Genomic DNA, 25,187 nt, shown 5'->3' with positions numbered 1-25,187 from the left:
GGGCTGTTTTAGCTCAGGGGACCCCTCTGTTCTTGCCGCTCCCCTGAGAAAGCATGACCTCCCCTCAGGACACCCTTCACACCAGAGCAGAGCCTGTGGGGGCAGTGGGGTGGGCTGAGGGGCTAGGAGACCACTAATGAAATCAGGAGCCTGGACATATGTTCTCCTCTAAGACACAAAGGAAGCCAAATGAGGGAACGGAGTCTCCGAACAGAAAGGTGAAGCACTTGGTCAAGGTCAGAACAACTCTGGAGTAACAGGGCTGGGGTTTGAACTTGGGAGGTGGTGGGGGATGGGGTGGAGAAATGCAGCTTGCCCTGTTCTCCCATCCCTTCCAGTCCCTCCCCTCCCCGCGTCCTTTCCTTGAAACCTCACTGAGGGAGTGAGAGGGTGAGCACAGACCTGACCAAGGTGCTGGGGGTGGGGGACAGGGACCACACAGGTTTCTGCCTGGTTGAAGAGTCTAAGTTTTCCCTGAGGCACTCAGAAGCAATGGATGTATTTGAAATTTATTTCTCTTTTAAAATATCGGCCCGAAAGCCAGCAGTAAAATGGAAGTGACTGGAGGCTCTGAAAGTGAAAGAAAGTGAAGTCACTCAGTCGTGTCTGACTCTTTGTGACCTCATGGACTGTAGCCTACCAAGCTCCTCAGGACATGGATTTTCCAGGCAAGAATACTTGGAGGATGCTGCTATAGTCCAGGTGAAAGTCGATGAGGGCCCAGTCTAAGCTGGCTATCACTGGGGAAGGGGCCAGAGCTGAGAGCCACTGAGGCACACTCGAGGTGAGGATTAGGGAGAGAGATGACACTGGGCCTTTAGCCGAGGTCAGTGGGGAGCTATGGACTTCCACTGAACTTGAGCCTGCCTGCTTACTGCCTACTCGGTGGAGCCTGACTCTTTGTGACCCCATGGACTATAGCTCCAGGCTCCTCCATCCGTGGAATTCTCCAGGCAAGAATACTGGAGTGGGTTGCCATTTCCTTCTCCAGGGGATCTTCCCAACCAAGGGATTGAGTCTCTTGTGCCTCCTGCATTAGCAGGCAGGTTTTTTTTTACCAGCTGAGCCTTGAGGAAAGCCTGAGCTTGAGCACACGTGTTTTTAAAGGAATGATCACAGGCCAAAGTTTGAGACAGTCTTTATTGGAGCTTGGAATGTCATAGCAATTCACCTTTATCAGAGGCAGACTGGTAAGATGAGCAGCAACGGCAGCAGACACCCCCTCCCCCCGCTGGTGGGGGGACGTCCGGCCTACATGAGGAATCCTGCTCGCCCGCAAGCAGTACACAGGCATACACGTGCACGCACACACACACTTCTACACAGACACTCACACGTGTTCACTCACTCCCAGTGGGTCAGAGGCCAAGTACCCTTCCTGCCCCGCCTGCTCTGGGGGGATCCGCTGAGCTGAGACTGAAGGAAACCACTTGAGGACCAGGGATGAAGGAGCTGGCAGCTGCAGGCGTTTTGTGGTTTGGGAGAAGGGGATCTGGGAGGATGGGAGAGACTGCCAGGGCCAAGCAAAGGGAGCCCCCCTGGGCCAGGGCATGGAGAGAAAATGCTGGAGATGGGGCGTGGGAGGGACGGGGGTGGGAAAAGGGAAAAGGCCATCCCCTCTCCTTCACTCACTCCACCCTCACAGCCTCACAGCTGGGGCCGGAGTCCTGGGCCAAGGAAGCCTGGGGAGCATCAAGGGGTCCCCTGTGTCCTAGGAAGGCACTGAAATGGGGAAGATCTTGGAGGGCCTGGAGACTCCCCCAGGTACCCCAGGGAGGGAAGGAAGGGGGATGACAGAGCAAGGAGGGTCTTACATGCCGGTTGTCTGGGGGCAACAAGACTGGGGAAGCACGAATCCTGCTTTCCACCCCAAACAAGAGGTGGGTGATAGGCTGAGATGAAGCCCCTCTGGCCGGCAGAGGGGAGAGGGCCAGAGCCAGGGCTGCCCCTTCGGTCTCCAGGGCAGCCAGTGGGACAGGCTGGCCTCGTCCGTGTGTCCGTGGGGGCAGGAGGGAGGACCAAGGCCTCCTGCCCCCGGGGCCTGGGCTACCAGAGCACGGCCCCGTCCAGGTTCCCGTAGCCTGGCTCGGCCCGCAGCCGCCAGTACGTGTTGTTCGTCACCCACCACTCCTTCCCGCTGCTGTCCGTCTGCCGCCTGGGGGAGAGGGGCCGGGGAAGGAGGGGGTGAACGTCCAGCACTGAGCCTGCTCCTGAGATGCTGCCCCACACTGCGGGCCCCACTCAAAGCAGCAAGGGACTAGTGGGCAGGGGGTGGCCCTGAGTTCAGAGGAAGGCGGAGCAGCAAGGGTGTGGTGGTACAGGGGGCACGGAGGCACCTGAAGAAGCGAGCCTGGTGGACAATGTTGTTCTCCTCCATCACTTTGCGCCTGTCTCGCTGAAGCTGCTCGATCCTTCTCTTCTGGGCCTCGGCCGCCTGTATGTTCCCCTCCTCCAGGTACCTGGGCACCCAGACTGCCGTCAGTGGAACCGCCCCACCCTCAGGGGCCCCCAAATCCAAGGCTTCTGTCCCTGCCCAGTTCTGCCCCCAGGCAGGTCCCATCTCCCTGAGGCAACACCAAGAAGGAAAGATACAGCCCCGGGTCTGTGTGGAAACCCCCATGAGGAGGGAGAAGCCTGGTGCTTCCAGAGTGGCTCCCGCCTGGCACTGACCTCTGGTCTGGCCGGAGCCGCGTGTCCGTGGAAGGCAGGGACCGTTTCAGCTCTGTGGTCAGCTCATTCAGCTCCAAGGCAAACTGAGTGAAGCCGAAGTTTCGCTCATAGTTTGGGGGCATTGAGTCTAGGGGGAAGGCAGGGGGCTGGGGCAGGTGGACTGTGCACAGCTGCCCTCACCGCTGCCCAGCCCGCCCCGAGCACCCCACTTACTGGGCTTCCAGATGCACTGACCACCCGGCGGGGGTCCGCGGTACAGCCCCTCATGCCACTTTCCAAAGAGTCGGTGGAGGACACGGCCACTCCGGCTGAACACGGCCCCCTGTACCTCGTGGATGTTGGAGCTCCAGTATTTGGCCTGCGGTGGGGGTGGGGCGGGGGGCTTAGGAAGAGGTCCCCTCCCCTTCTAGTGGAGGGGCTGCTGGGTGGAGAGTGTGGGCAGGGCGCTGCCCACCTTGCAGAAGGTGAGCTTGCAGTGGCAGGAGCTGTCCTGCGTGTTCCGGATGAGCACCTCCCCATAGTGCTCGATCCAGCGCTGGCCACTGAGGATGTTGTGAATGCAGGATGTCACCTTATTCCACTCAAAGTGGTCCCCAAACCTGAGAGAGAGAGAGCAGGGCGGGTGAGGGGCAGCTGGCTGGCCCTGGGGAACAAGTGCTACCCTGACCCGGGGAATGTCTCTCTTATCGGAGCAGGTCACATGGGTCTGGGGAAGGAACCCCGGTGTGCTGGTTCCAGCTCGTGGCCCTTCCATGAAGGATGACATATTTATTAAGTAGAGCAGCCTTCCCAGAGAGTACTCAACTAACACATCTCCATTTGCTGAGAAAGCTCCTACGTGCCTAAGTCATGGGAGTGAAAACATAAACAGGGTCCCTACTCTTGGATGCCAGGGACTGTGGTGGGCTGATCACATACAACAGCCTGTTTACTACCCACTTCTGCTGGCTGTTACTTATTACTCTTATTTTATAGACAAGCAGACTCAAGTATTTTTGCTGCTGCATAACTGTTAAGTGGCAGAACTAAGAATCCTACCCAGGACTCTTGACCCTGAAGCACAGGGTCTCCTGCACCCCTTGTACTGGCCTCCGGTTGCAGTTCCCCACCTGTAACATGAGCTAGATGAGGGTGCTTCAAATATGGTTTGTGACTCGTCCTAAAACTACTTTAGGTTTCTGTGTGTGTGTGTGTTACAGTGCACTCACTTCAAGTCTCAGATGCATTGCTTACTGTGAGTCATGGTTAAAAACTGTGAAAGCCTCTTGGTCAGATGGCCTTGATAAGCCCTTCCAGCTCCAAGACTTTCCCCTTTCTTTACTGACAACTGCTGTAAACACGGGGGTAAAGTGCATAGACACTGCCCCACGCCGAGCAGCTTCAGGATGCCTCCCCATCCCAGCCTGGGGGATGGCTTGTGGGCTGGGCCCAGCTGCCCAGCACTTAGGAACACTCACCTGGGCAGGCTCACGTTGACTGTCCCAACAGGCACAATCTCCAGGGATTTGCCCCAGAACTTGTTCTTCCACTTCATGTCTGGAGTTGGGTTGGGGGAGGGAGAGCAACAGCAGAGGTAAGACCAAAGGGTGTTCCAGGCCCCTCCCCATCTGCCCTTCACTCCCAACTCCAACCTTCACCTTGCCAGAAGATGAAGTTTTCAGACTCCGCATGGCACGCTGAGATGGGGGGGTGGTGGGAGACCTTGAGGAGCAAAGAAGTTCTCTGGAGGCTGCTCCTGACCCCAGGCCCCCAACACCCCTCACTTTCACCCCCAGTTCCCCTGTGAACCAGAAGACCAGCTAGTTCCAGGTCTCTTGTCCCTGTCATCCTTGGCCACCACCCAAATTCCACCATCCTCTCCTTTCCCACAAGCCCCAACTTTCTCCCTTCTCGCTCACTCCCCTCCAGGGCTCTCCTTGCCTCTCCCCATCCCCTGGTGCCCACCACTGCCTGAGTGTTCTCTACAAAGTGCAATTCTAAGAATGTCACTCTACTGCTTAAAACCCTCCCATGACTCCCTGTGGCCTTCAGGATTTAAAAACCAACCAACCAAACAATCAACTGTTCCTTATCTTCACCCACAGGGCTTCTCAAGCTTTGGTCCTGCCTTGTCTTTCAGCCTTGTCTCGAACTCTTCCCAAACCCTCCCATCCATCCCTTTACACTGCCTGGAACAGCCTGGTCTCCCACCTCCTTGCACACTTGGCCAACTACAATCCATCCTTCAAGACTGAGCTCAAGAGCTGAATAGCCTTCTGTGAGCTTCCTCGACCCAGAACACGATGCAAGTGTTTCAAGTCTATCTCCTCAAAAGTGGGCACCTCCTTTCCTGACTGCCCGTCTGCAGGGTGTTCTCACCCCTGCCCTGGCCCCTTGAAGCCTGGATCCTCCCTGGCCTCATCCACACGGCTCCCCCACCAGCCCTCTTCTTCCTGGCCTGCACCTGCTCACTGATGAAGCGGAAGCCTCGGTCAGGGCGCTCACACTCATAGGTCTCCCCCAAGACAGGGTTGAAGGGCTTGCAGCCCGCCCGGTGGTACGTGGAGGAGTAGGCAGACACCGCGAAGGCTGCGATGTACACCTGCAGGGGGCGGGGCGCCAAGGGATCAGAGGAGATGCTACCCCACAGCCACCCCACCGGGTGAGGCCGGCGGCTGGGAGGCGGGGTCGTGGGGCGTGGCAGCAGCCGGGGCGGGGCCGGGGCGGGGCCGGCGCACCATGCGCTCGCAGGGGTCGGCGGTGCGGCTGGCCCGGTCCAGGAGGCTGCTGTACTCCAGCTCCTCGCAGAGCCGCTGCAGGGTGTTGAGCGGCTCGTTGAGCTGCACCGGCATCGACACCTTGGACAGGTCCTTGCCAATGTTGTTCCGCAGGATGTTCCACAAGCTCACGTCAGTGCCGGGTCCGCTGGCGGCCGGCAGGCATCGGCGGCGGGGCGGCCCCACGGCTCCCCCTGGAACACAGCCCGCCTGTCCCTCTCCGCTGCGCACCACAGCGAGGCCCCTCCCAAGCCCCTGCAGCGCCCCGAGGTGTGCTCACTCCCAGGCTCCAGGCTCGACTCACTACCAGGAGCCGGGGCAGGTGGCTGGGGGCTAATTCTTGATGAGCTCCCGGGGATTCAGGTGGGCACAGGGCTAAGAACCAGAGGATGCTTCCCACTGCTGGAAATGGAAACCCTGCACCCCAGAACCCCTTCCTGAGTCCCATCCTTGGTTTCTACTCCCTTTCATAAACACAGAAACCAAGGTCAGGATGTAGATTATCCAGCCCATTGTATAGACAAGGAAACAGGCTCCAAGGAGTAAAATGACACTACAAAGCCATGCTGCTATAATAAAAGATGGCAAAGTGGGCTCTTCTGGCTCACTGAGGCCCACATGAGCCTTCTCAGAAGCCCTGCGTGGAGGCCGGCCCCAAGCTGAGTCAGCCCCACCCCCCAGAGCCACGGCTGGAGCCCAGCTCATAGCTGAGCCTTCCTCACTTCCAAAGTCACCCTGGAGTCAATGTCCAAAGCTATCAGCCCACCAGTCCTACAAGGGACGGCTTCCCAAGGGGCCTGGGCCTGGACACACTCCGTTTCTGGGCCCACCTCCAGCCCTCCCTCCTGCTCGCCCGGTGGGCACCTTTCTGACAGCGCTCGGCTCCCCGGAGGTCCAGAACCTCCTCTGACAGGCTGGTGGTGACTTCACTGGTGCACGATTCCTCCTCCTCCGAGCCCTGGGCCGGGACAGATGACAGGCCGGGCAGACTAGGCCTCCCCGGGCAGCTGGGCAGTACCCAGGGCCTGGCGAGAGAATCTGCCCAGCTAGCCCTTTGGTGGGAAGGGGAAGAGAACATATTTGGGGGGTCTGAACCCTAAGACACTGCCCCAGGAGGCCTGGTGTCATGGTGTGCCCTGCCGCCTTGGGAGGGAGAGGGCCCCCAGCTCAGGGACCTGGTGGACATGAAGGGAGGGAAGTAAGGGATTCCTGGGATCCAGGGTTGGGAAAGCAAGGGTCAAGGGAATGCAGAGGCTGAAATGGGGTCACAGAAAGATGGCTGGGGGTGGAGCTGAGGCAGCAGTTTCAGGAGAAACCATGAAGATAGAGCACATCAAGCTGGAACAAGGGTCCTCAGCAGAGATTTCTAAGCAGGGCCACACAAACCCAGCAGGTCTGGCCATGTTCTCAGAGAGAGCGGCTGAGCTGATTAGAAAGGACTTGGGAATCTACTGATTCTAGTCTCCCGGGACCCCAGCCCTCTATTCCCATGGTCCCTCCCCTCTCACAGGCAACTTCCCCCTTCCCTCACCTCATTCTCAGAAGAGCTGGCAGAGAGGAGAACCTCACAGGCATCAAAGAACTCTGTGTGGGAGTCAGCAAGGGATAGGACGCTGCTCTGGGACAGCTGGGGGGTCAGCTCTCGCCCCTTCATGTACAGAGCTTCTTGCTGTGGGAGCAAGACTGGTGTCGGCCCGAGGCCCAGCTGGGAGAGTCGGGCCGGGCTCCCCTGGCCTGACAGTTCCCTTGAGAGGAAGTGTGACTGGGGACTTTTACTGTCTGAGTTGTGCAGAGCGGGAGGAGATGTGGAGGGGAGTGAGCATCATGTGGTACGAGGCCTGGGGAAAGATCCTGGCCTGGGAGTGAGGAGACACGGGTTCCATAATAACTGCCTGCATCTCCCAGCACTGACTCTGAGCCTAGCTCCACGCCCTTGGCATGTATCAACTCAATCCCGACACTCACTCTGCAAGGTAGGTACCATTATCACCCCCACTCTGTAGATTAGGAGACTCAGGGTCAAGAGGGCAGCATGCAGTACAGTCAAATTCAAACCCATATAGTACAGGAGGCTGGGCCCATCATTAGATCCTTTAAGGCTCAGTTTCCTTATCTGTGAACTTGAGGGTAAGAATCAGCTTCCTCACGAGATCCTGACTTAAAAGCGCTCTACACACTATTAAGAAATGATCCGGATATGGCTGCTGCCTGTGTTCTGTGAAAGGGGCTGGAGTTTCAGGTCTGAAAGCGAATCCTGCCTTCACTCCTGCTGAGAAAGGAGGGCTCCACCGCCCAGCCAGCTCCTACCTCCTCGGGATTGAGGGAGCTGAAGGAATCTGCAGTGGTGTCGGAGGAGACGGACAGTGAGTGGAGGCGCCTCGGGCCGGCCGAGGTCTCAGAGACCTGCAGGGAGAGAGTGAGGGTGCAGGTACAGGATGGGGATGGGGGAAGCCCCCCCACACATACACCGAAGGCCTGTCAGGCAGGGTCTGCCTCAACCAACCCCCTTCCCGGCCCAGGCCTGCCCAGCCGGCCCAGGTCTGCCATCTTCAGGCCGCTCCTCCCACCGACCACCCGGTCCCCTGCTCACCCCCAGCCTGGATGGCTCCGAACCCTGGTGCAGGCCCCTCAGTCGGTCCCGTTCAGCAGTGAGGGCGGCCAGGACGCTGCTGAGCGAGTTGTGCACTGCGGGGGCAGGGCCGGCATCAGACTCCCTTCCTCCCCTCGCCCTCCCCCACCTGCTCCCCACCGCCCCTCCAGCTCACACTCACCCTTCTGGGCCAGGGCCCAGAAGCTGCGCTGCAGGTGGGCGTAGTCTGGGGGCGGCAGCCCTCGGGGGCCCGAGGGGTCTCGGGACTCCAGGTAGCGAGACAGGTTGGGAACTGAGCCGTGGAGACGACCCACCTGTGGGTGAAGGGGAAGGGTGGAAGGGCCCAGCCTCCTTCGGCGCCTCCCACCCAGCGTCTCAGGGGCCACCTCACCCGCCCGATGGTGTCGTCCTTGGCAAAGCTCTGTGTGCACCACATGCGGCTGGTCCGCTTCCCCTTCTTGGGTCTCTCCGTCGTCACCGAGGCCTGGCAAGTCGAGGTGGGTGAGTTTCGGTCTCAGCGTGGGGAAGACCCCCAAAGCCAAGTGAGAGGCGGACGGCCACAGAGGAGGAGGCAGAAGACCAACAGCCTGGCAGCCGCCTGGGCACAGGGGGAAGGGGTCGCTCCAAAGGGGCAGAGAGACAGGCCGCAGGCGGTCTGGATACGGTGGGGAGGGGCAACGGGGAGACGGTGGCTCTCCAGGAAATGGCAGCATGTAAGGGGGACAGGGGACCTGTCTGGGGAGGTGATGGAGATTAACACGGCAAGAGGGGAGAGAGCCCTGTCTCCGTCTGGACCTCACCTGGTGTGTGGGGATGACAGGGGCCGAGGGGATCCGGTGCAGGGACTCCAGGCTCTGGAGGAGTCTGTGTAGTTCCTGGAGCTTGCCCTGACACTCCGAGAGCTCTGTGGGAAGGATGGATGAGGAAGGCCGGAAGCCAACACTGGCCGGCTTCCCTCCCTCCTCCAAAGACTTCACCAGCAGCCTGGGGAATCCCGACACTGCCTCCCCTCTCCCACTCACAAGCCCACAGCCGCTTCCAGCTCCCACCTACGGTTTGGCCTCCACGGGGCACCCGCACCCCAGTCTGCACTGTCCCCAGAACACAGTTCACAGACCTCAGCTGCCTCCACACAGGCCAGCGGGCCCTCACCCTTAGTCTCCCGACTCGGCCTGCATTTCCCTCTCCTGGGCCAACATCACAGCCCCCAACTCTAGGAACCTGGCGCCGGAACACACCCCTTCCCTGGCAATCCTTCTCAGGGCCCCTCCCTGCGTTGGCATCCGGGATCTTCTGTGTCATGAGTGCCAGCCCTGTGTGCTTAGAGCACAAGCCCCGCCATCTCTGCGAGCCTGAGGCTCTGGGGATACAGCCTGAGGAGACCTGCTCAGCCTAGAGGTAGAGGCTGTCTCCCCCACCAGACGGGGCCTCCCAGAGCAGGGACAGAGGTCACACTTTCTCCTCCTTGTGACTGCTGATGCCACCGAGACGCAAGAGCATGGGCCCTCCCCATGGAGACGCGGGGCCAGGGGTCCCTGTCCCTCACCGTGAGAGCAGCGGTCCAGCCCATCACTGTCCCTCAGCCAGGAAGACACCTTCTCCCGAGGTCCAACCCCTGGCAGAGCCGAGGCACTACCCGCTGCTGGAGGCTGGGCACCGGGAACCTGTGGGGCGAGTCAAAGGTCAGGAAGGCGCCTCCTCTCTGAGTCTCAGCCTGAATCCTCACATGACTGGGTCCTGCCCTGGGGCCCATCTTACCTTCTGGTGGGTGGTGCTGGGCAGCAGGCTTCGGGGCACATCCAGGTGCTGGGCTGAGCGGTGGGCACGCAGCTGGGCCACCCAGCTCTGGAACAGGTCCTGGGACTTGATCTGCAGAGGTGATGGAGAATGAGAGGGACGCATGAAGGGAAGGATTGCTTTCTAGGGGCAAGAAGTTGGGGCTCTGGTCCCTAGGCAGGCAGGGTCTCTCCCTACAGCACACAGATGGTGCAAAGGCCCCTCTCTGTGCCTGTTCATACAAGAACCAACAGCGCCAGTTTGCCGTTGGCTCTTGTACATGGTGGGAACTCCCCTCTGGTCAAACTCAGATGGCCCCTCGGCCCCTGCCTCTCTCTCCTGTGACCCAGTGCCTCTGCCAGGCTGGGGGAGCAAGACACCCCCTGCCTCCCACGGATGTCACCTTGAGGTGGTAAATGTTGTCTTCAGTGTCAAGGTCAATGCGCTGGGCCTTTTTGTTGATGGACATGACCGACAGTCGGACATCGATGGAGCCATGGGGCTTCCCCTTGGTGATCTGGGATGGAGAGATCAAAGAGGGAAAAGGAGATGAGTTGAGGCCACCGGGGCCACCATCCCCTTGAGGTCATGCTAGGTTCAAAGGTCAGGCAGCAGGTTCACCCTCAGGCTCAAGTGACAGCGTCAGCAGGACATGTCAGTCGTCCTCCTGAGCACGGGACAGCCTGCTATGTCACGTCACAACCAGAGCTCCAGGGAGTCCAGAGAGAGGAACACTTCCCACCCTCAGGAGTCTGCAGGCAGGGCTGAGGACGATGAACCTCCTGGAGAGGGCCTGGGTGTCTAGGTCTTTAGTTTCTTATTCCTGTCTGAGCATGGTACGAGGACAAGGATGATAAAGCCCCTCAGTCTTGGGCACTAATTTGAGCCTGGCACTGTTCTGAGAGCCCTCACCAAACAAAGACTCTACAAGTGGGTGCTCACCCTCTCTCCACCTTAGGGGTGAGGAGTTGAGACCCAGGGAAGTAACTTGCCCAAGATCCCACATCCAGAAAACGGCATACCTGGGATTCGGGCCTTGCTCTGGGGGATTCCAGAAGCCCCCTGCCTGCCCAGGGCCCCCTCCTCTCACACCCGCAGCCAAGGCTCCAACTCACATCTTGCCGAGTTGTCGCGTAGTGAAGAATCCCATCCTCGAGCACGAAGTACCTCTGTGAGGATGCCCAGAGGGAACAGGACCAGGGTGGGGGGCGCGGAGAGGAAAGGGTGTGGGGGAGAGCAACCACACAGAAGCGTCTCCTCACACACAGACAGCCTGCGCTGCCCAGAGGCCCCACACATCCCTTCCGGCCCCTGCATCTGGCCCCTCCCTCTGCCCTGCCGCCCTACCTTGTGCCAGCCCTTCAGAGGCCACTTCCTCTTCTTGAGCAGGTGGCCTTCCTGCCTCTCAGGCATGATACCCTCTGCCCCCAGCCGGCCCCGAGGCTCCTCCACCACCTCCCACAGCTCGGTGGTCTGCAGTCCAGGACAAAGGGTGGGGTGGGGGGGTGCAGAGCGGTGAGGCAACCACATCTGTCTGTCCCCTGAGGGCCAGCCCCCCTGCCCTCTGCCCCCACCCGCTTCCCACCCTCAGACCTGCTGGCCACCGCTGGGCTTTGCAGACTGAGTGCTCTCAGCCAGGGAGGGAGGGTCCCACTCTTGGAAGTCCATGGGGAAGGGAGCGGCCACTCCCTGCTGTGGACGGAGAGCAAAAGGGGAGGGACGTCACCTTGTCCTAAGGGGGCCCTTGAAGCAGAGAGAGACCCTGTTAGCACAGACTCGACTGTCACCTTCCCCACCCCCACCCCCTCCTGCTCCCTCTGAGTCTTGAGAGCCCCAGCACATCTTCCGCTCACCTGCCAAGCCCATCCCGAGCCCATCCCCACTCTGGGCTGGTCACCCTGCCCACACCCTCCGGCTGCGGCCGCTGCCCAGAGAGGTGGAGCGCGCAGCAGGCAGGCCGGTGCCAAGAGAAAACCTCGAAAAGTCTGCTCCGCCCCACCTTAGGCACACACACATTCTCTGGCTCTAGGACACACTGGGTGCTTTCTCTGGAGGATTCCCTGGGGGTAATCAGAGGTAAGCCGGGCAGTGAAGGAAGAGGCTCCGAAATAGGGCAGAGGGATTCAGGGACTGGGCAGGCGAGATCTCACCCCAGCTCCTCTTCCTCAGGATCCCAACCCCACTACCACCACCACAGAAGTGCAGATGCCCCTGCCATCAACCTTTTACAGAGCACCCCCCAACCCCCGACCCCAGCTCCATACAGAGCCCCCCAGCTGCCTGACCAACTGGCCTCCCTATCCTCTAGCTCATGGGCTCCCATGGTTCTGCCTGGAGAAACTGAGCCCTGGGACAGCCCCCATTTTCCCCTGGGCCCCCCATCAATCATTCTCTTAGGATGCCCACTTTGGACCCTCGGTCCACCGCACCCCCCAACCTCCTCTTTTCCATCCCAGTCCTTGGGGCTCCTGAGAAACACCATCCACCTGGAGAGAGCTGGGGACAGGCTGATGGAGACATATGCTGAGGTCCACACTGGTCCCTCAGCCGTGCCCACAGGCGCCCTGGGCACCAGTCCTGGCCATCCTGACTCCACGGGGAGATCAATAATGCATGAGACTGTGTGTGTGTGAGATGGGGGAGGGGACTAGAGGGGCAAGGTTGGCCTGAGGCCGGGGAAACAGCTCACATCTTTCAATGGAGCTAGCAAGCACCTGAGGAGCTGAGGTCAGGAGGGACAGGGATATGGGGGGTGCAGGTGGTGGGAAGGTCAGGGCAGAGGGGTCCATGCCACGCTACGAGAGGCTGATCTGGGGGAAACTCCTGCATTTAGCCATTGGAAGTTCCCAAACTCTTCCAGTATTGGGACATCTCTGTACCCTCTTCCTGGGCCCGTGGGATCCTGGCCCCTCACTGCTTGTGGGTGGAGGGGCAGACTCAATTACGGAGGGCGCAGGTCGAGGTGAGCCAGGTGGGTGCCCCCTTTCCAGCTCCATTCCCGCCCTCATCTCCGGAGCAGTGACCCGCCAGCTTCAGGTGGGAGGAAGCCCTCTCAGGGAATGTCAGCTGATGTCAGGGTAGCCCCCTTACCCCAGGGTCCATGGACGCCAGTGCTCCTTGGCCCGAGCACCACTCCGCCTCTGAGTCACGGTCTCCGAGCCACCCGCTCCCTGCTCTCAGAGCTGAGCTGTGGCGGCAGCTGCAGCAGGAACCAGGAAGGAAGGAGACGTCGGAGCCTCCCCTCTAGCCGGATCTCCTCACCTCCCCCTCCTCGGCCCCTCCTCCTGCCGAGCTCCAGGCGGCCGCTCAGCTCTGCCCCCCTGCTCCCCGGAGGACTCAGGGCTGAGTCGACGCCCCAGTGCCCAGGAGGCTTGGGAGTGAGGACAGAGTCCCCCTTGGGCACAGTTCCAGATAGATCACAGAGTACTGGGGAGTTGCTGGCCTCAAGCCAGCGGTGGTAAAGAATTTACTCATACCAGCATGGCCTTGACCCGTTAGTACCCAAGGCCATTTCCTTGTTAACCCCTGCTCCTCGTTTTACAACTGAAAATAGGTGGCTAGATTTGGAGCCAGCAGAGCTGTCAGGTTGACAGGAAGGGAGGGATGCCCCAAGGGGACACAGTTGATGGTGCCAAGGGCACAGTCAGCAGGGTAGTCAAGGTTAAGAGGGCCACAGTGAGGCTGTCACTGGGGGTGATGCGCCTCCAGGTCAGGACACATGGGGGCCGGAAGCAGCTAGGTGGTAGGACACCCCTACCCACCCCCGGCCTACCAAGCCTGGATCAGGAGCAGGTCCAGGGCAGTGACCAGCTGGCTGGTAAAGGGCTAGCTCAGCCTCCTTCTCTGAGCACCTTTGCCCTTCTGCTGGAGTCCAGCTGCTCAATTCTAATTAAAAACTTGCTCTTGCTGAAAAGTCTGGAATTTATTCAAATGGATGTGAACTGGACTGACAGCTTTAAGTGCAGTATAGCCCCTTTCCAGAAAGAAATGGGTTTTGAATGGTGTGGCCTCAGGCACCGCCAGTGGGTAAAGGGTGCAGTCTGAGGTTCTTTGACTCCCAGTATGATGTGGGCCACTTTCCCATCCAGCTGTCACCGCCTGGGTCTCAGCTTACCCTTCAGGGTCTTTTCTCTCTCAGATGTGTGCGCTCTGCTCCATTCAGAACCTCGGCACCGTTCCGGCCACCCCAGGAGGGCGCTGTTAGCACCTGGCAGGATTCTGGAGTCAGGGAGAGCGCTGGGCAGCACTGGCCAGACTAGCTCTGGCACCCAGGAGCCTCAAGGGCCTTTTAATTCTTTATGTTGATTGAGCATCCCTGGGCGAGGGGCACAGAGCTGGGCATGGTGGGAAGCTGATCCTGGACCAGGGAAGGAAAAGCTGCCGCACATCGCCACTGCCAGAGCAGCGTCTGCCCAGGACCGAGGAAGCTGCGGCACTGCTCCAGGTCCCAGAAATGATCCACGGCCACCTCCGCGCATCACCCATGTCCACCTGGAATGGGCTCCCATCAAGGACAAGGGCGGGCTCCGAGTTAAACATCCTCCATGAGAAACTTTCAGTTCCCTGAGATCTGGATGAGGCCTCCTACTAAGAGCCCTCAGACCCGGGCGTTAAAACAGAATCCTGGTTTTTCCTCCCTCAGCTCTTTTGGTTTCAATCACCTGAGACATGTCAGTCACTTAGTAAAGCGGGCAGCTGCCTTCAAAAGGACAAGCATGTAAGCAGTGTCATTTGTGGGAGCAGGTACAGGGAAGTGACAGACTCGGACATGGGAAGAGGCAGATGTTCTAGGAAGGGAAGTGAGTCAGAGATGACCCTGGGAATATGTCTACAGGGAGGATAAGCTTATAAACAGCAAAACACAGTTAAGTAAAATGCATTTCACTTTATCATAAAGCAGTGCTCCCAACCTTCCCATGACATGACACACCCTGAGGGTACACAATTAACACTCAAAGCACTCTTGGGACCCTAACAAGAAAGTTCTAGTGTAGAAAACCAGGGGAGCATCTTTACAGCTGCAAAGAGCCTGGTTCAGTCCCTGTGCTGCCTCTTACTAACAGCATGACCTTTTCACAGGCCATTTAACTTCTTTTCCCCCACGGTCTTCCTCTCTGTGAAATGGGGATAATGTGTGAGACATCAAGGAACTAGCACATGTAAAGTGGTTAGCAGTGAGCCTGGCACAGCAGGCTCTCAACAGATGCCATTCTCAGCAGAATTAACTGCTCAGCTGAGCTATTCTGGCACGTAGGAGCCACGAGGGGCTGGGCTGGGAGGTGTGTGCAGCAAGGCACAGTGAACACAGGAGACAGGGCTTCTCTGCCTTGGACCTGGAAAATGGAAAGAGATGGCTCCTATCAGGTCCCAAGTTAGGAAAACTAGTAACAAACATACTGATTACAAGCCTCCATTCTGAAATGGAATTCCCCTACATCTCTGGGTGGCCATGTACTGGAAGAGATCACTGTCAGTAAAAACCAGGGAACAACGCCACTCCCCAGCCTACGTCCCCCATGTCTCCAACAGCCAACAGGGCAGAGTGTATTTATGGGCCGGCTGGGTGCAGGAGGCTGGCTACGAGTCCTGAACAGGGTTGGGAGGACCCGGCTGCGCGCTGGCTGGCAGGACGGCGTCCCCCTCGTGCTGCTGTCTGGTGTACTGATCCAGCAGGGCAGTCAGCTGGAGGGGGTGGTGCTGAAGCAGAGAGTGCGTCCGGGCTGTGAGCAGGGTGAGTCCTCCCACCAGCTCCCCCTGTGCCAGGGCCAGGCTAGGGAGCTTGGAGTAGTTGATGAAGCCCTGCCTGCTGAGGATGGTGTCGTCAATGCAGCCACCTAGAAGGACACAGGATCAGCGAGGCTCCCACACACGATTTTCCTCTTCAAAGACAATGGGCTCCCCCTAGGAATTTGCTCTCCACCGCCCTTTTCTACCTCCCAGCCATCCCCCAAGTCCAGTCTCCACCTGTGTCCCACCCCACTCCCAATGTTTCAGATCAGTCCCCTCCTCTCCTTCCTAACTTTTCCTGGAAAACCCTTCCATGTATTACGTAATCCCCACAACATCAGTGTTTCCTCCTAAACTTCCTTGAAGAACCATTGAGTGTGTGTTGATGGAGGCGGGGGTGGAATTTGTATTATCTGTTATTATATACACAGATTCCTGCCCCACCAACAGATAGCATTCTCTAAAAGAAGCACCTTCAGGGTTTCTCAGCATCAGAGGAATCCTGAACCTCAGCCCCCTTCCCTTGGCCTGTTTAAGTATCTTCATCTGTGTGGGTCTCAACACCCACCCCCTTACTGGACTTCCCTGGTGGCTCAATGGTAAAGAATCCACCCGCTAATGCAGGAGACCCGGGTTCAACCCCTGGGTCTGGAAGATCCCCTGGAGGAGGAAATGGCAACCCACTCCAGTATTCTTGCCTGGGAATTCCCATAGACAGAAGAGCCTGGTGGGCTCTAGTCCATAGGTCGCAAAATAGTCAGACACGACTTAGTGACTAAACAAACAACAAAACACCCCTTGACTAGACTCCAGGTGTCTGAACGCCCCCTCCCCAGAGTGACAGAGGCAGGCCCCATTGTGAGAAGGGGTCCCCTCCAAGCACAGCCACAGCGTTACCCACACAAGCCCTGAAAGTGACACCAGGCTGCAGGAGCACCCACTCCACTTCAGCCCCGCGGCCAACTGACTGCTCACCCAGCAGCGGCAGGAAAGGCACACTCTTCAAGATGCGCACCATCTCCTTGACCTTGGGTTCTTCACTGACCAGCAGCAGGTTGTGCCCCACGAAAAGGGGCAGCAGGTTTTGGTATTTGGAATCCTCCAGGAAGGGCTTTAGGATCTGGACCGGCAGAAGAGAAGGGCTTACTGGGGTCGAGTAGCAGGAAGAGTCACCCACGTTGGTCACAGGCCACACCAGGCTGTGGGCTCAAGCTAATGAAGGTCTCCTCAACCCCTAACACAGTTCAGGCCCCGGACTAGAGAGCGGCCATGTAAGGGGGCTGGGAATGCCACTTCTGGGGAGAGATGCTGCGGTCTGACATGGGGGTGGATCGGGTGGGGAACAAGGTGGGGAATGAGAGTCCGTTCCCTACCTGGTTGGGGAAGACCTTCATCAGGATCTTGTGCTTCCGTAGCCGGTGTCGCATGAGAAGCTTGTCCTCTGCGCTCATAGCCACGTTCTGGCAGACAGCTATCATTCGGTTGTCTCGGAAAACTGCGGCTATCTCCCCATGGAGGAGCCGGATGAGGCCTGTCTCCTGAGGTCAAGAAGGGAGGACCGAGGGGACATAAGCTGCCCCTTCTAGTACTCCTTACTCCCTCAGGGATGGGTGCCGGAGCTCCCATTGATGCCCAAGTGACGATTAGGGCACAGCAAGGAGAACCGGGCCCCTGACTCTCAGAGACACGTTCTCTCACTCCACCCTTTCATTTCCATTTGATAACTGCAGGTTTCAGAGCAGTATTTTTATTATTTTACAATTTGATACTATCATCTTTTGATGGCACCATGCGGCTTGTGGGATCTTAGTGCCCCAACCAAGGACTGAACTCAAGCCTTTGGCAGTTAAAGCGCAGAGTTCTAACCACTGGACTGCCAGGAAATGCCCTGGAACAGCATTTTTCCCCCCTCAAACGTTAAACTTTTTTTTTTTTTTCAAACGTTAAACTTTTTATGTTGTATTGGAGTGCAGCTGATTAACACTGTTGTGGTAGTTTCAGGTGAAGAGCGAAGAGACTCACCCATACATATATATGTAGCCACTCTTCCCCAAACCCCTCTTCCATCCAGGTTAGCACATATCATTGAACAGAGTTCCATGTGCCTAGAACAGTGTTTTTAAAACCTGAGAACACTCAGTCCCTTTGAAATGGACAACAGTCTGACCCAGCTAATGTTATTTTGATAATAATATTGTCAAAATTACTTAATTAGCCCTCTGACACTGTTCTCGTGTTGAATTCTTTTATCAATTTAAATACAAGATTACTCTTTTGCAGTGTTGATTCAAAATTGAGGTATTTTCACAGAACAAGACTTCACTTTCTCAAGACAGTGTTTCTCAAAGTTGACAACTTGGGGAATTGAGAACCACCATCAAGTTAGCAATACTCCACTGATCTTTCTGTCCTTTTTCAAGGACCAAAAACTTTGTATTGTTCCTCTAAGAAAACCTGGAAGCTTCAAGATCGGTGGGATGTTCTCTCTTTTCCTCACCTATGTGGAGAGTTTCAAGCACACATTTTTGAAGACAAGAATGAAGGAAACCCACACCTGTCCAATCCACTGAGTCCAAGAGGCCAACAGAGAATCAAGGGCAGATTTCATTTTAAAGGATCTGAACTCTGGGATCAAAGTGGGGAAGTAACAATGTGGATGACCATGTCCTGGAGTGCTACTTCATTATGGCCACAGAGACAAGATCACTTTAATCCACCATCCCACCACCAGGCGACATGCCCAGCCTCCTCCTCACCTCCTGCGGGGGGCTGGGAGGGGACGGCAGGCATCTTGGGTTGACAACAGGTTTGGGGGCAATATACTCAGTCACAGCCATCAGCTTCTGCCGCTCAAAGTGCATCACACGACGGTGGCGGGTAACAGCCTTGGAGCCATAGCGGATAATCTGGTGGGTGGGCAGCCGGCCTGGGAGAAAAAAAGGGCCATGTGGTGAGATGTAGCCTCTTGGAAGCCTTAGTCTGCTCCAGAGACAAAGAATCCACCCTCTATGCATGGAGCTCACAAAGCTAGCCTTGGCATTGAGTGGAACAAGGAACTGTCTGCTGGAAAGCCTGAATCCCCAAACCTTTTCTTCTCTTTAATGGGTGACCTTAGCTCATGTGTTTCATCCTGGAGGATCCCACTTCTCCAGCTCTTCTTTATGCACAGAAATGAGGAAAAAACAGGAACAAAGGAGAAAGTATTTCAAACACATTTTTAAAAGGAAAGAGTTGAACAAACTTTCTCTTAAGTGACCAAACAAAAATGTTATGTTTGAGAGCTATATGGTTTGTCGCTACTACTCAACTCTGCCACTGTATCGTGGAAGCAGCCATAGTCACTATGTAAACAAACAGATGCAGCTTGTTTCTAATACAACTATGGACAAAAGACACTGACCAGTCCTGCCATAATTTGCCAATTTTAAGCCAGTGGTTCTCAAAGTATGCACTACCACCACCTCCCACCCCAACATCAGCATCACCCAGGAACTTGTTAGAAATACAAGTTCTCAGGCCCTGTCCTAGATCTCCTGAGTCAGTAGCTCTGAAGAGGGGCCCAGAGAACAGTGTGTTAACAAGCCCTCCAGGTGATACTGATGATGGTTGAAGTTTGAGAATCACTGCTTTAAGCACTACTCCTTCCCCCAGGATTTGAAGCAGGAGAGAAAAGCTATACTGTTCTCATATCTTCTCCCAAACAAGTTTTCCTTCTCTGTACTTTTCTTGTTTACAGGCATTGCTGCAGAGCACCCCTCAGAAGACAAGGGGGACACTCGAAATACCAAGGCTAAAGAAACCCCTTCATTCTCAACAAAAAGACTCAGGTTACAGCTTCCCATTTTCAGCACTCCCCAAGCCTAGGATGGGATCTCAAAGAAAGTTTCAGTCAGAAGGTGGCTCTAATAATCAGAGCATGGAGATTTTGCTGAAGTGAGAGGTTTTCTTGCTAGTGGCCACAAATCCTAATTGTTGAGAACACAAACTCTGTATCAGATGGAACCAAATTTTTGCAGTTTTATTGATATAATTGACACACATGGAGCCAATTTTCAATCTTTCTCTGCCACTTACTGGCTGTGACCTTGACCATTCAACCAGTTTCTTCACCTGTGAAGAGGGGAAGAGAATGCCTTCTTCATAGGATGCTTTGTGATTTAAATAAAATACATGTGCTTATCACTGTGCCTGGTCTATATAAGGTACTCAAAATCATTCATTAAACAAATATCTACAGCATGCCTACTAATGTCAAGCCCCATGCCACCTGCTGGCTATGCTGAATGAATACGGTTCTGCCTTGATGGAGTTTAAAGTCTAATAGAGAAAACAAACAAATGCAAAAGTACAGTTTGTGATGAGGTGGAGGGGTCAATAAACAGGGTGACAGATACAGCCTTAACAGGGGAGATCTTCTTTGCAGAGGGTGGCTACGGGAGGCCTGAGATCTTAATTTCTGGAGGCAGAAAAAACTGGGTAATGGGTTAAAACCCTAAACAAAGCAGGGGGACTAGGGGATAGAGAATAAGTACTGTAGTTGTCCCCGACGCTTCTACTGTGTTGCTGTTACTACCAGCATCTGGAACCACAGGAAATTAGATCAAGCCAGCGATCTTCATAGGCTGCTTTAGTGTTTAAACGAAATAATACATGTAAAGTACTTATCACTGCGCCTGGTCCATATAAGGTTCTCAAAAATCACTCATTAATATCTACAGTCATCGGGAGCTGTCTGGGATCAGAAATTTGGGGAGAGGACCAGCAGCAGAGGAGGGAGACGAGTAGAGAGCATCGGCCACAACGCGCCGCGAAGACATGGGCCGCTCCTTACCCGCCTGGGGTAGGAGACCCCCTCGCAACATCCCAGCCACGGCCGCAGCCATCGCCACCGGAAGAAGGAGCGGGAGATGAGGGCGACGGAAAGAGCTGAGGATTGTGGGTAGTCCCAGGACCGGAAGTGGGGGGAGGAGCCGCCGGCTGGAGCAGCAATCCGCCTGCGCCGAACCTGGCACCTGCGAGCCCGCCCCCCCCGGCGCGTCATCAGGCGTCCGGTCTCCTAGCAACGACGCCTCGAACCGCTCTTTCCATCCGTCCGCACCGCTATCTACCTACAATCCCCCTGTAGGCCGCCTGGAAAGCCCCTATACACCCCACAAACTCCAGATCCTCCACTTCGATTTACTTTCGTCTTCTGTCCCACCCCAACAATTAGCTCTGAATCAAGCCCCTTCCTCTGTCCCCCAATTCTCTGAGCTTCTCTCTCCTCATACCACCCTGGATTCTTCTATTTCCAGGGCCTGTCCAAGCTGCTCTACTTCTCTTGGTTCCAATCGCTCCGCAAGCCAGCAACTTTTAGATCATGCCTGGAGGTGAGTAGGGAGGTGAGATGGTAGGTAGAACAGTTGGTTAACAGTAGAGTCAGGCCTCGAAGAACAAGGAAATGTAACAACTGGACTCATCTTTTCACAGCTAAACTTGCCCAGAATCCAGAGGAAGTCAGTGGCGTGTGCATTACTGAAGCCCTCATCACTAGGCGGAACTTGGCCTTCCCAGAGGATGAGGATCTGTCAGAGAAGATGTAAGTGCACCGGAGAGAAAGGGGTGCTGGAATGTTGAAACACACAGAATGACCAGTCCCCTGAGCTCTACTAATTTGTCAACTTACTTTTGTCCCTCTCTTTATTTACTCTACACATTCAGTCAGTGGCAACGTCCAGCTGATTCTTCCTCCTTAAAAATCATTCTCTTTTTCACTATGCCCCCTCAGTTGCTTTAAATAAGGGTCTAAAGTCATCACTTCTCAACGAACTCCTAATTAGTCTGTCTGCCTCCAGTCCAGGCACCTCATACTGTTGCCAAAATGATCCCTTTAAATAACAAATCTGATCAGACACTCCCTGATAGGACCTTCCTTAACTTCCTAGCACCTCCAGAATAAAATCCAAACGCTTTAGCCTGGTGCCTTTTCAACCTTATTTTTTGCCACTCTCTATAAGTGTGATTCCTCTAAGACCCCATGTTCTCACAGCTTAGCACTTACTACTCAGAGTGGTACTGGGGTGGGTGGGCAGCATCTGCATCACCTAGGAGCTTGTTAGAAATGAAGAATCTCAGGCCCACTTACTGAATCAAAATCTGCACTTTAACAAGACCCCCTAAGGGACTCATGGGCACATTGCAGTTCAAAAAAGGCTGGAATCACACAGACTATTCCTTCTGCTTGAAATGCCTTCTCATCCCCCGTCTCCTTCCAGCCTACCTCCTACTTATGTGTCATCTCCCCCAGAAAGCATTCCCTGAATCCCTCTGGATTCAATGTATAGTCTATGTACTCCCTTAGTCCTCTGCACATGCTTCTGTCATCCACTTGTCATAGATGTTTGGCCAGCTTCCCTAGTAGTGATGGGCAGGGACTCTTTCATTTGTCTCTAATGGGCGTTCAGTAAATGTTGCGGGATTCATGAATGGATGGGTGGAACAAGTGATTTTCCTTCCATGGAACACTCTGAAGGGATGTGAGGAAGGATCTCCTCTCTGTCCCAGCCCCTGCCTCCCCAACCCAAGCTGGCTGGAGGAAGTCTGCCCCCACCTCTGCAGGAACCATAAGCTGCCATCACCCAGTTTCCCAGTCCAAGGACTCTCACTCCCCTTTCACCCTTATCCCTCCCAGTGCTACTGATAGATACTGAGGTCTCCAAGTCAACCCAGGTTCCCAATCTAGGCCCCACCTCATGAGTCAAGCAGGTGTCCCAGACATCTGATCAGAGTCACTGAGCCATCCATCCCTCCTTGAAACACCCTCCCCTCCATCTTCCTGCTAAGAGACCACAGAAGTGGCACTCCGTCACAGCACCCATTTGCCCAGGTTCCACACGCTTGCTGAACTGCAGACTGTTCGCCTGGACCGGGAAGGAATCACCACTATCAGGAACTTAGAGGGCCTCCAGAATCTTCACAGCCTCTATCTGCAAGGGGTAATGTCCTGCCTCCTGCCCTTCCTTCTCCCTGGGGAGGGGACTCCATCCCCTGTGAGCCATGTCTGTTTAATCTGAAAGACGCCAACCAGGTCATCTTGCCCATTTACTGGTGTTCAGGCAGGCAGACCTTCACTGAAACAGTTTCCAGATGAATTAGGAATTCTGTTCAACTGAAAGACCAGTACACCTGAAAGGGATCAGAATTCTGCTGAATTGAAAGACCAATGCACCCAAAAGAGATCCTGACCATGCTCTCGAATCACTGTTTTTCTATCAGACACTTTTCTTGTTCTAGAAGTCCTAGATGGTGTCTGTCCTAAATCTCTCATGTTATACAGCGCAAGTCCATTTCCTGTTTTGAAGGAAAGGAAGAGGAAGCCATAAGATTTCTCTGCATCAAAAAAAAAAAAGATTTCTCTGCATCCTTCAGAACCTCGAAGGCTTTTTGGTGGGTGTGGAGAGGGGGCAGTTAATCTCTAGGCTCCCTCAGGTTGAATATACCCAGATCCCTCCAAGTTTCCCCCACAGACACTGGCCAGATCAAAGGAGTACAGGTTTGCTCTTCCCTTTGTGTGTGCAGTCCACCACCAAGGCTTTTCCGTTTCCTGGCTCCCCCTTGGTTCCTTTTCTCTGATGTCCAGGTTGTGGGGTGATCAGGGTATTTAAATCAAGTTTAGCCAGCCCCACATTTATGTCCTCAGCCATCGACTTGGAGAAAGCAAATCATCCCAAGGCACTCACAACTTGTTCAAGGAGTGGGGTGATCATTCCCAAAGGGCCAGGTCTCCAGCCTCAAGAGCAGACACGGTCCTAGGTTTAGGGCTTTGTCCCTTTAAAGGGACCCCACTCAGCTGACCTTACCTTGGTTTCCCCACCTTGGTTTCTTCCTGCAGAACAAGATTCAGCGAATTGAGAACCTGGCCTGCGTCCCCTCTTTACGGTACATGGTGCCAGGGTTCCGGCAGGGTTGGGGGAGGGGAGAAGAGCTAGAACGAAGGGGAGGAAACCTGGAAATACTCCAGAAAACTGGCTCAGATGTCCCTAAGCCCGGCTGCTGGTCAGCCAAGGGCCCCACAAGCCTAGCTCTGCTTCCCTCACCCCAGGAGGCCCTGCGTCCCCACTCCTCCAGCTGCTGAGCCAGGGGGGGCCGGGCATCTGGGGGCCCCACCCCTTCCTCCAGCAGTTCTGTGATTTAGCTGTCTCTCCCCCTCCCTTCCCCTACAGCTTCCTGTCTCTGGCAGGAAACCAAATTAGGCAAGTGGAAAACCTCCGTGACCTCCCACACCTCCAGTTTCTGGACCTTTCTGAGAACCTGATAGAAACACTGAAGCTGGGTAGGAACGCCTTTGTTCTGACTCATGGAATAAGTCCTGGGGTGCCCCCCCTCCTCTCTGCCCTCCTCCCTGTGCTTGCATCAGCAGCACATCCTCCAGGGGGCCTGGGGGGTGCTGTGCAAAGGGGCAGTGGCTTTGGACTGGAAGGTGGGGGTGCGAACCTCATCCCCCCTCTCTTTGCTGTGTGCAGATGAATTCCCCGAGAGCCTTCTCATCCTCAACCTGGCTGGAAACAGCTGCACCAACCAGGATGGCTACAGGTGAGGAGGAACTGCCGGTTCCTGTGTTGACCTGACCACAGGCCCGTCTTCTAGCTCAAGCACACCACCCCTCCCGGTGTGGTTGCTGCGGCTTGTGTCTGCACATCCTCCCAGCCACACCCGGGGTACCCTCCTGGGTCACCTCTGCTCTTTCCGCCCCGCAGGAAGCTGTTGACAGAAGCCCTGCCACTGCTCCTAGACCTGGACGGGCAGCCAGTGGCAGAGCGCTGGACCTCGGACGAGGAGGACGCAGCCTTGAGTGATGAGGATGAGGAGTTCCCAGAGCTGAGAGGCCCATTCTGCTCAGAACGAGGTGACCCCTGCTTTCCAAAGTGTGCAGCTGCCCTGTGGGGTCCGGGAGAAGCTCAGACGGGCAGTGGTGTCTGGGGAGGTGGTCCCAGGGCCAGAACAGTCCTTCCCAACCTTGTCTCCTTCCCTCTAGGGGGTGGTAGGGGAGAGTTCGCTTTTGCCAAGCCCGGAGCTCTATCCGCCGCCCACCATCCCGCCCCTCACAGGCTTCCTCAAGGAGCTGGAGCAGGAAATGAGCAGGCTCCGGGGGCACAGGCAGCAGACAGCCCTGCTGGAGCACCAGCTGAGGGTGGAGACGCGGCCCGCCCTCACAGACCTCCCCCCGCTGCCGGGGGCACCCATGGCTGGGGATAGCAGCCCTTCCGTCACCCCCATGCAAGAGAAAGAAACATCCCCAGAGCCTGCTTCCCTGCCACAGCCCTCCTCTACCACCAAGAAACTGTGCCCTCTGGCTCCCAGGAGCCAGCAAAGCACTCTGCAGGCAAAGAAAGAGGCCAGAGCGGCCGCAGCCCCCAAAGCCTCTCTGGCTGGGGCCCCCTGCACAACCAAAACTGTGACCAAAAGAATCAAGAAGTGAAATGCAGCCCATGGCTATCAGCGAAGCCCCAGGCACATGGAGGAACAGGGAGTGGGCTTCCCCTCGGCCTGAGGGCCCTGGCCTGTGGAAGGAGCCTGTCCCCAATAAAGCATCTCCAGACCCTGCATGTGTCTTCCACATCACTTGGGGCATCTCAGGGGAAGCTGTCAGTAAAAAGCACCCAGAAACAATGGCAGGAATACAGAGCCTG

At 56.1% G+C, this 25,187-nt stretch overlaps 3 protein-coding genes across 8 annotated transcripts; 1 reads left to right on the top strand and 2 right to left on the bottom strand.

The window, feature by feature from the left end:
- Positions 1-1,121: 1,121 nt before the first annotated feature.
- OSBPL7 (oxysterol binding protein like 7) lies at positions 1,122-13,044 on the bottom strand. 3 transcript variants are annotated; one of them, XM_043904334.1, is made up of 23 exons: positions 12,883-13,039; positions 11,386-11,484; positions 11,140-11,265; positions 10,908-10,961; positions 10,196-10,309; positions 9,775-9,885; positions 9,563-9,680; positions 8,817-8,920; positions 8,408-8,500; positions 8,198-8,330; positions 8,017-8,111; positions 7,734-7,829; positions 6,958-7,095; positions 6,291-6,384; positions 5,388-5,620; positions 5,114-5,251; positions 4,308-4,371; positions 4,128-4,206; positions 3,125-3,269; positions 2,884-3,028; positions 2,671-2,797; positions 2,337-2,459; positions 1,122-2,155 (listed from the first exon to the last, which is right to left on the bottom strand). In XM_043904334.1, exons 1-23 carry the CDS (start codon positions 12,892-12,894, stop codon positions 2,047-2,049), a joined length of 2,550 nt encoding a protein of 849 aa, XP_043760269.1. In that variant the 5' UTR covers positions 12,895-13,039; the 3' UTR covers positions 1,122-2,046. The 3 variants fall into 3 exon arrangements, 2 of the variants coding, with proteins under 2 accessions (XP_043760269.1, XP_043760270.1); XM_043904335.1 differs by having other exon boundaries at positions 11,386-11,535; positions 12,883-13,029; XR_006341282.1 differs by lacking the exon at positions 1,122-2,155 and having other exon boundaries at positions 2,671-2,753; positions 12,883-13,044.
- Positions 13,045-14,657: 1,613 nt separating this feature from the next.
- On the bottom strand, positions 14,658-20,481 carry MRPL10 (mitochondrial ribosomal protein L10). The gene is made up of 5 exons (XM_043904342.1): positions 20,351-20,481; positions 18,276-18,445; positions 16,893-17,057; positions 16,495-16,639; positions 14,658-15,626 (listed from the first exon to the last, which is right to left on the bottom strand). The coding sequence occupies exons 1-5, from the start codon at positions 20,400-20,402 to the stop codon at positions 15,370-15,372; spliced, it is 789 nt and encodes a 262-aa protein (XP_043760277.1). The 5' UTR covers positions 20,403-20,481; the 3' UTR covers positions 14,658-15,369.
- LRRC46 (leucine rich repeat containing 46) lies at positions 19,252-25,101 on the top strand. 4 transcript variants are annotated; one of them, XM_043904339.1, is made up of 10 exons: positions 19,252-19,346; positions 20,238-20,640; positions 20,814-20,888; positions 20,989-21,097; positions 22,385-22,493; positions 23,390-23,436; positions 23,721-23,830; positions 24,021-24,090; positions 24,255-24,403; positions 24,606-25,101. In XM_043904339.1, exons 3-10 carry the CDS (start codon positions 20,879-20,881, stop codon positions 24,974-24,976), a joined length of 975 nt encoding a protein of 324 aa, XP_043760274.1. In that variant the 5' UTR covers positions 19,252-19,346; positions 20,238-20,640; positions 20,814-20,878; the 3' UTR covers positions 24,977-25,101. The 4 variants fall into 4 exon arrangements, with proteins under 4 accessions (XP_043760274.1, XP_043760273.1, XP_043760276.1 ...); XM_043904338.1 differs by having other exon boundaries at positions 22,370-22,493; XM_043904341.1 differs by having other exon boundaries at positions 22,370-22,493; positions 24,533-24,897.
- The last annotated feature ends 86 nt before the right edge of the window (positions 25,102-25,187 follow it).

This window comes from Cervus elaphus, chromosome 5 (assembly GCF_910594005.1).
Source record: "Cervus elaphus chromosome 5, mCerEla1.1, whole genome shotgun sequence".
In the NCBI taxonomy this organism is placed as follows: Eukaryota; Metazoa; Chordata; class Mammalia; order Artiodactyla; family Cervidae; genus Cervus; species Cervus elaphus.
Note: the sequence above shows the minus strand (reverse complement) of the source record. Positions and strands in the feature narration are given on the sequence as shown.

Bases quoted from the DNA above. Each gene is read 5' to 3' on its own strand.
- OSBPL7 (XM_043904334.1), bottom strand. The intron at 8,921-9,562 runs GTGAGGGACAGG...TCCTTCCCACAG, and splicing joins GCTGGACCGCTGCTCTCACG to AGCTCTCGGAGTGTCAGGGC. The intron at 5,252-5,387 runs GTGCGCCGGCCC...CGCCCCCTGCAG, and splicing joins CCGACCCCTGCGAGCGCATG to GTGTACATCGCAGCCTTCGC.
- MRPL10 (XM_043904342.1), bottom strand. From the start codon at position 20,402: ATGGCTGCGGCCGTGGCTGGGATGTTGCGAGGGGGTCTCCTACCCCAG. The intron at 16,640-16,892 runs GTAGGGAACGGA...CTGCCGGTCCAG, and splicing joins TGAAGGTCTTCCCCAACCAG to ATCCTAAAGCCCTTCCTGGA. The intron at 15,627-16,494 runs GTGAGCAGTCAG...GTGTCCTTCTAG, and splicing joins GCCTTTCCTGCCGCTGCTGG to GTGGCTGCATTGACGACACC.
- LRRC46 (XM_043904338.1), top strand. The intron at 21,098-22,369 runs GTAAGTGCACCG...ACTCCGTCACAG, and splicing joins GAGGATCTGTCAGAGAAGAT to CACCCATTTGCCCAGGTTCC. The intron at 23,437-23,720 runs GTACATGGTGCC...CTTCCCCTACAG, and splicing joins GCCTGCGTCCCCTCTTTACG to CTTCCTGTCTCTGGCAGGAA.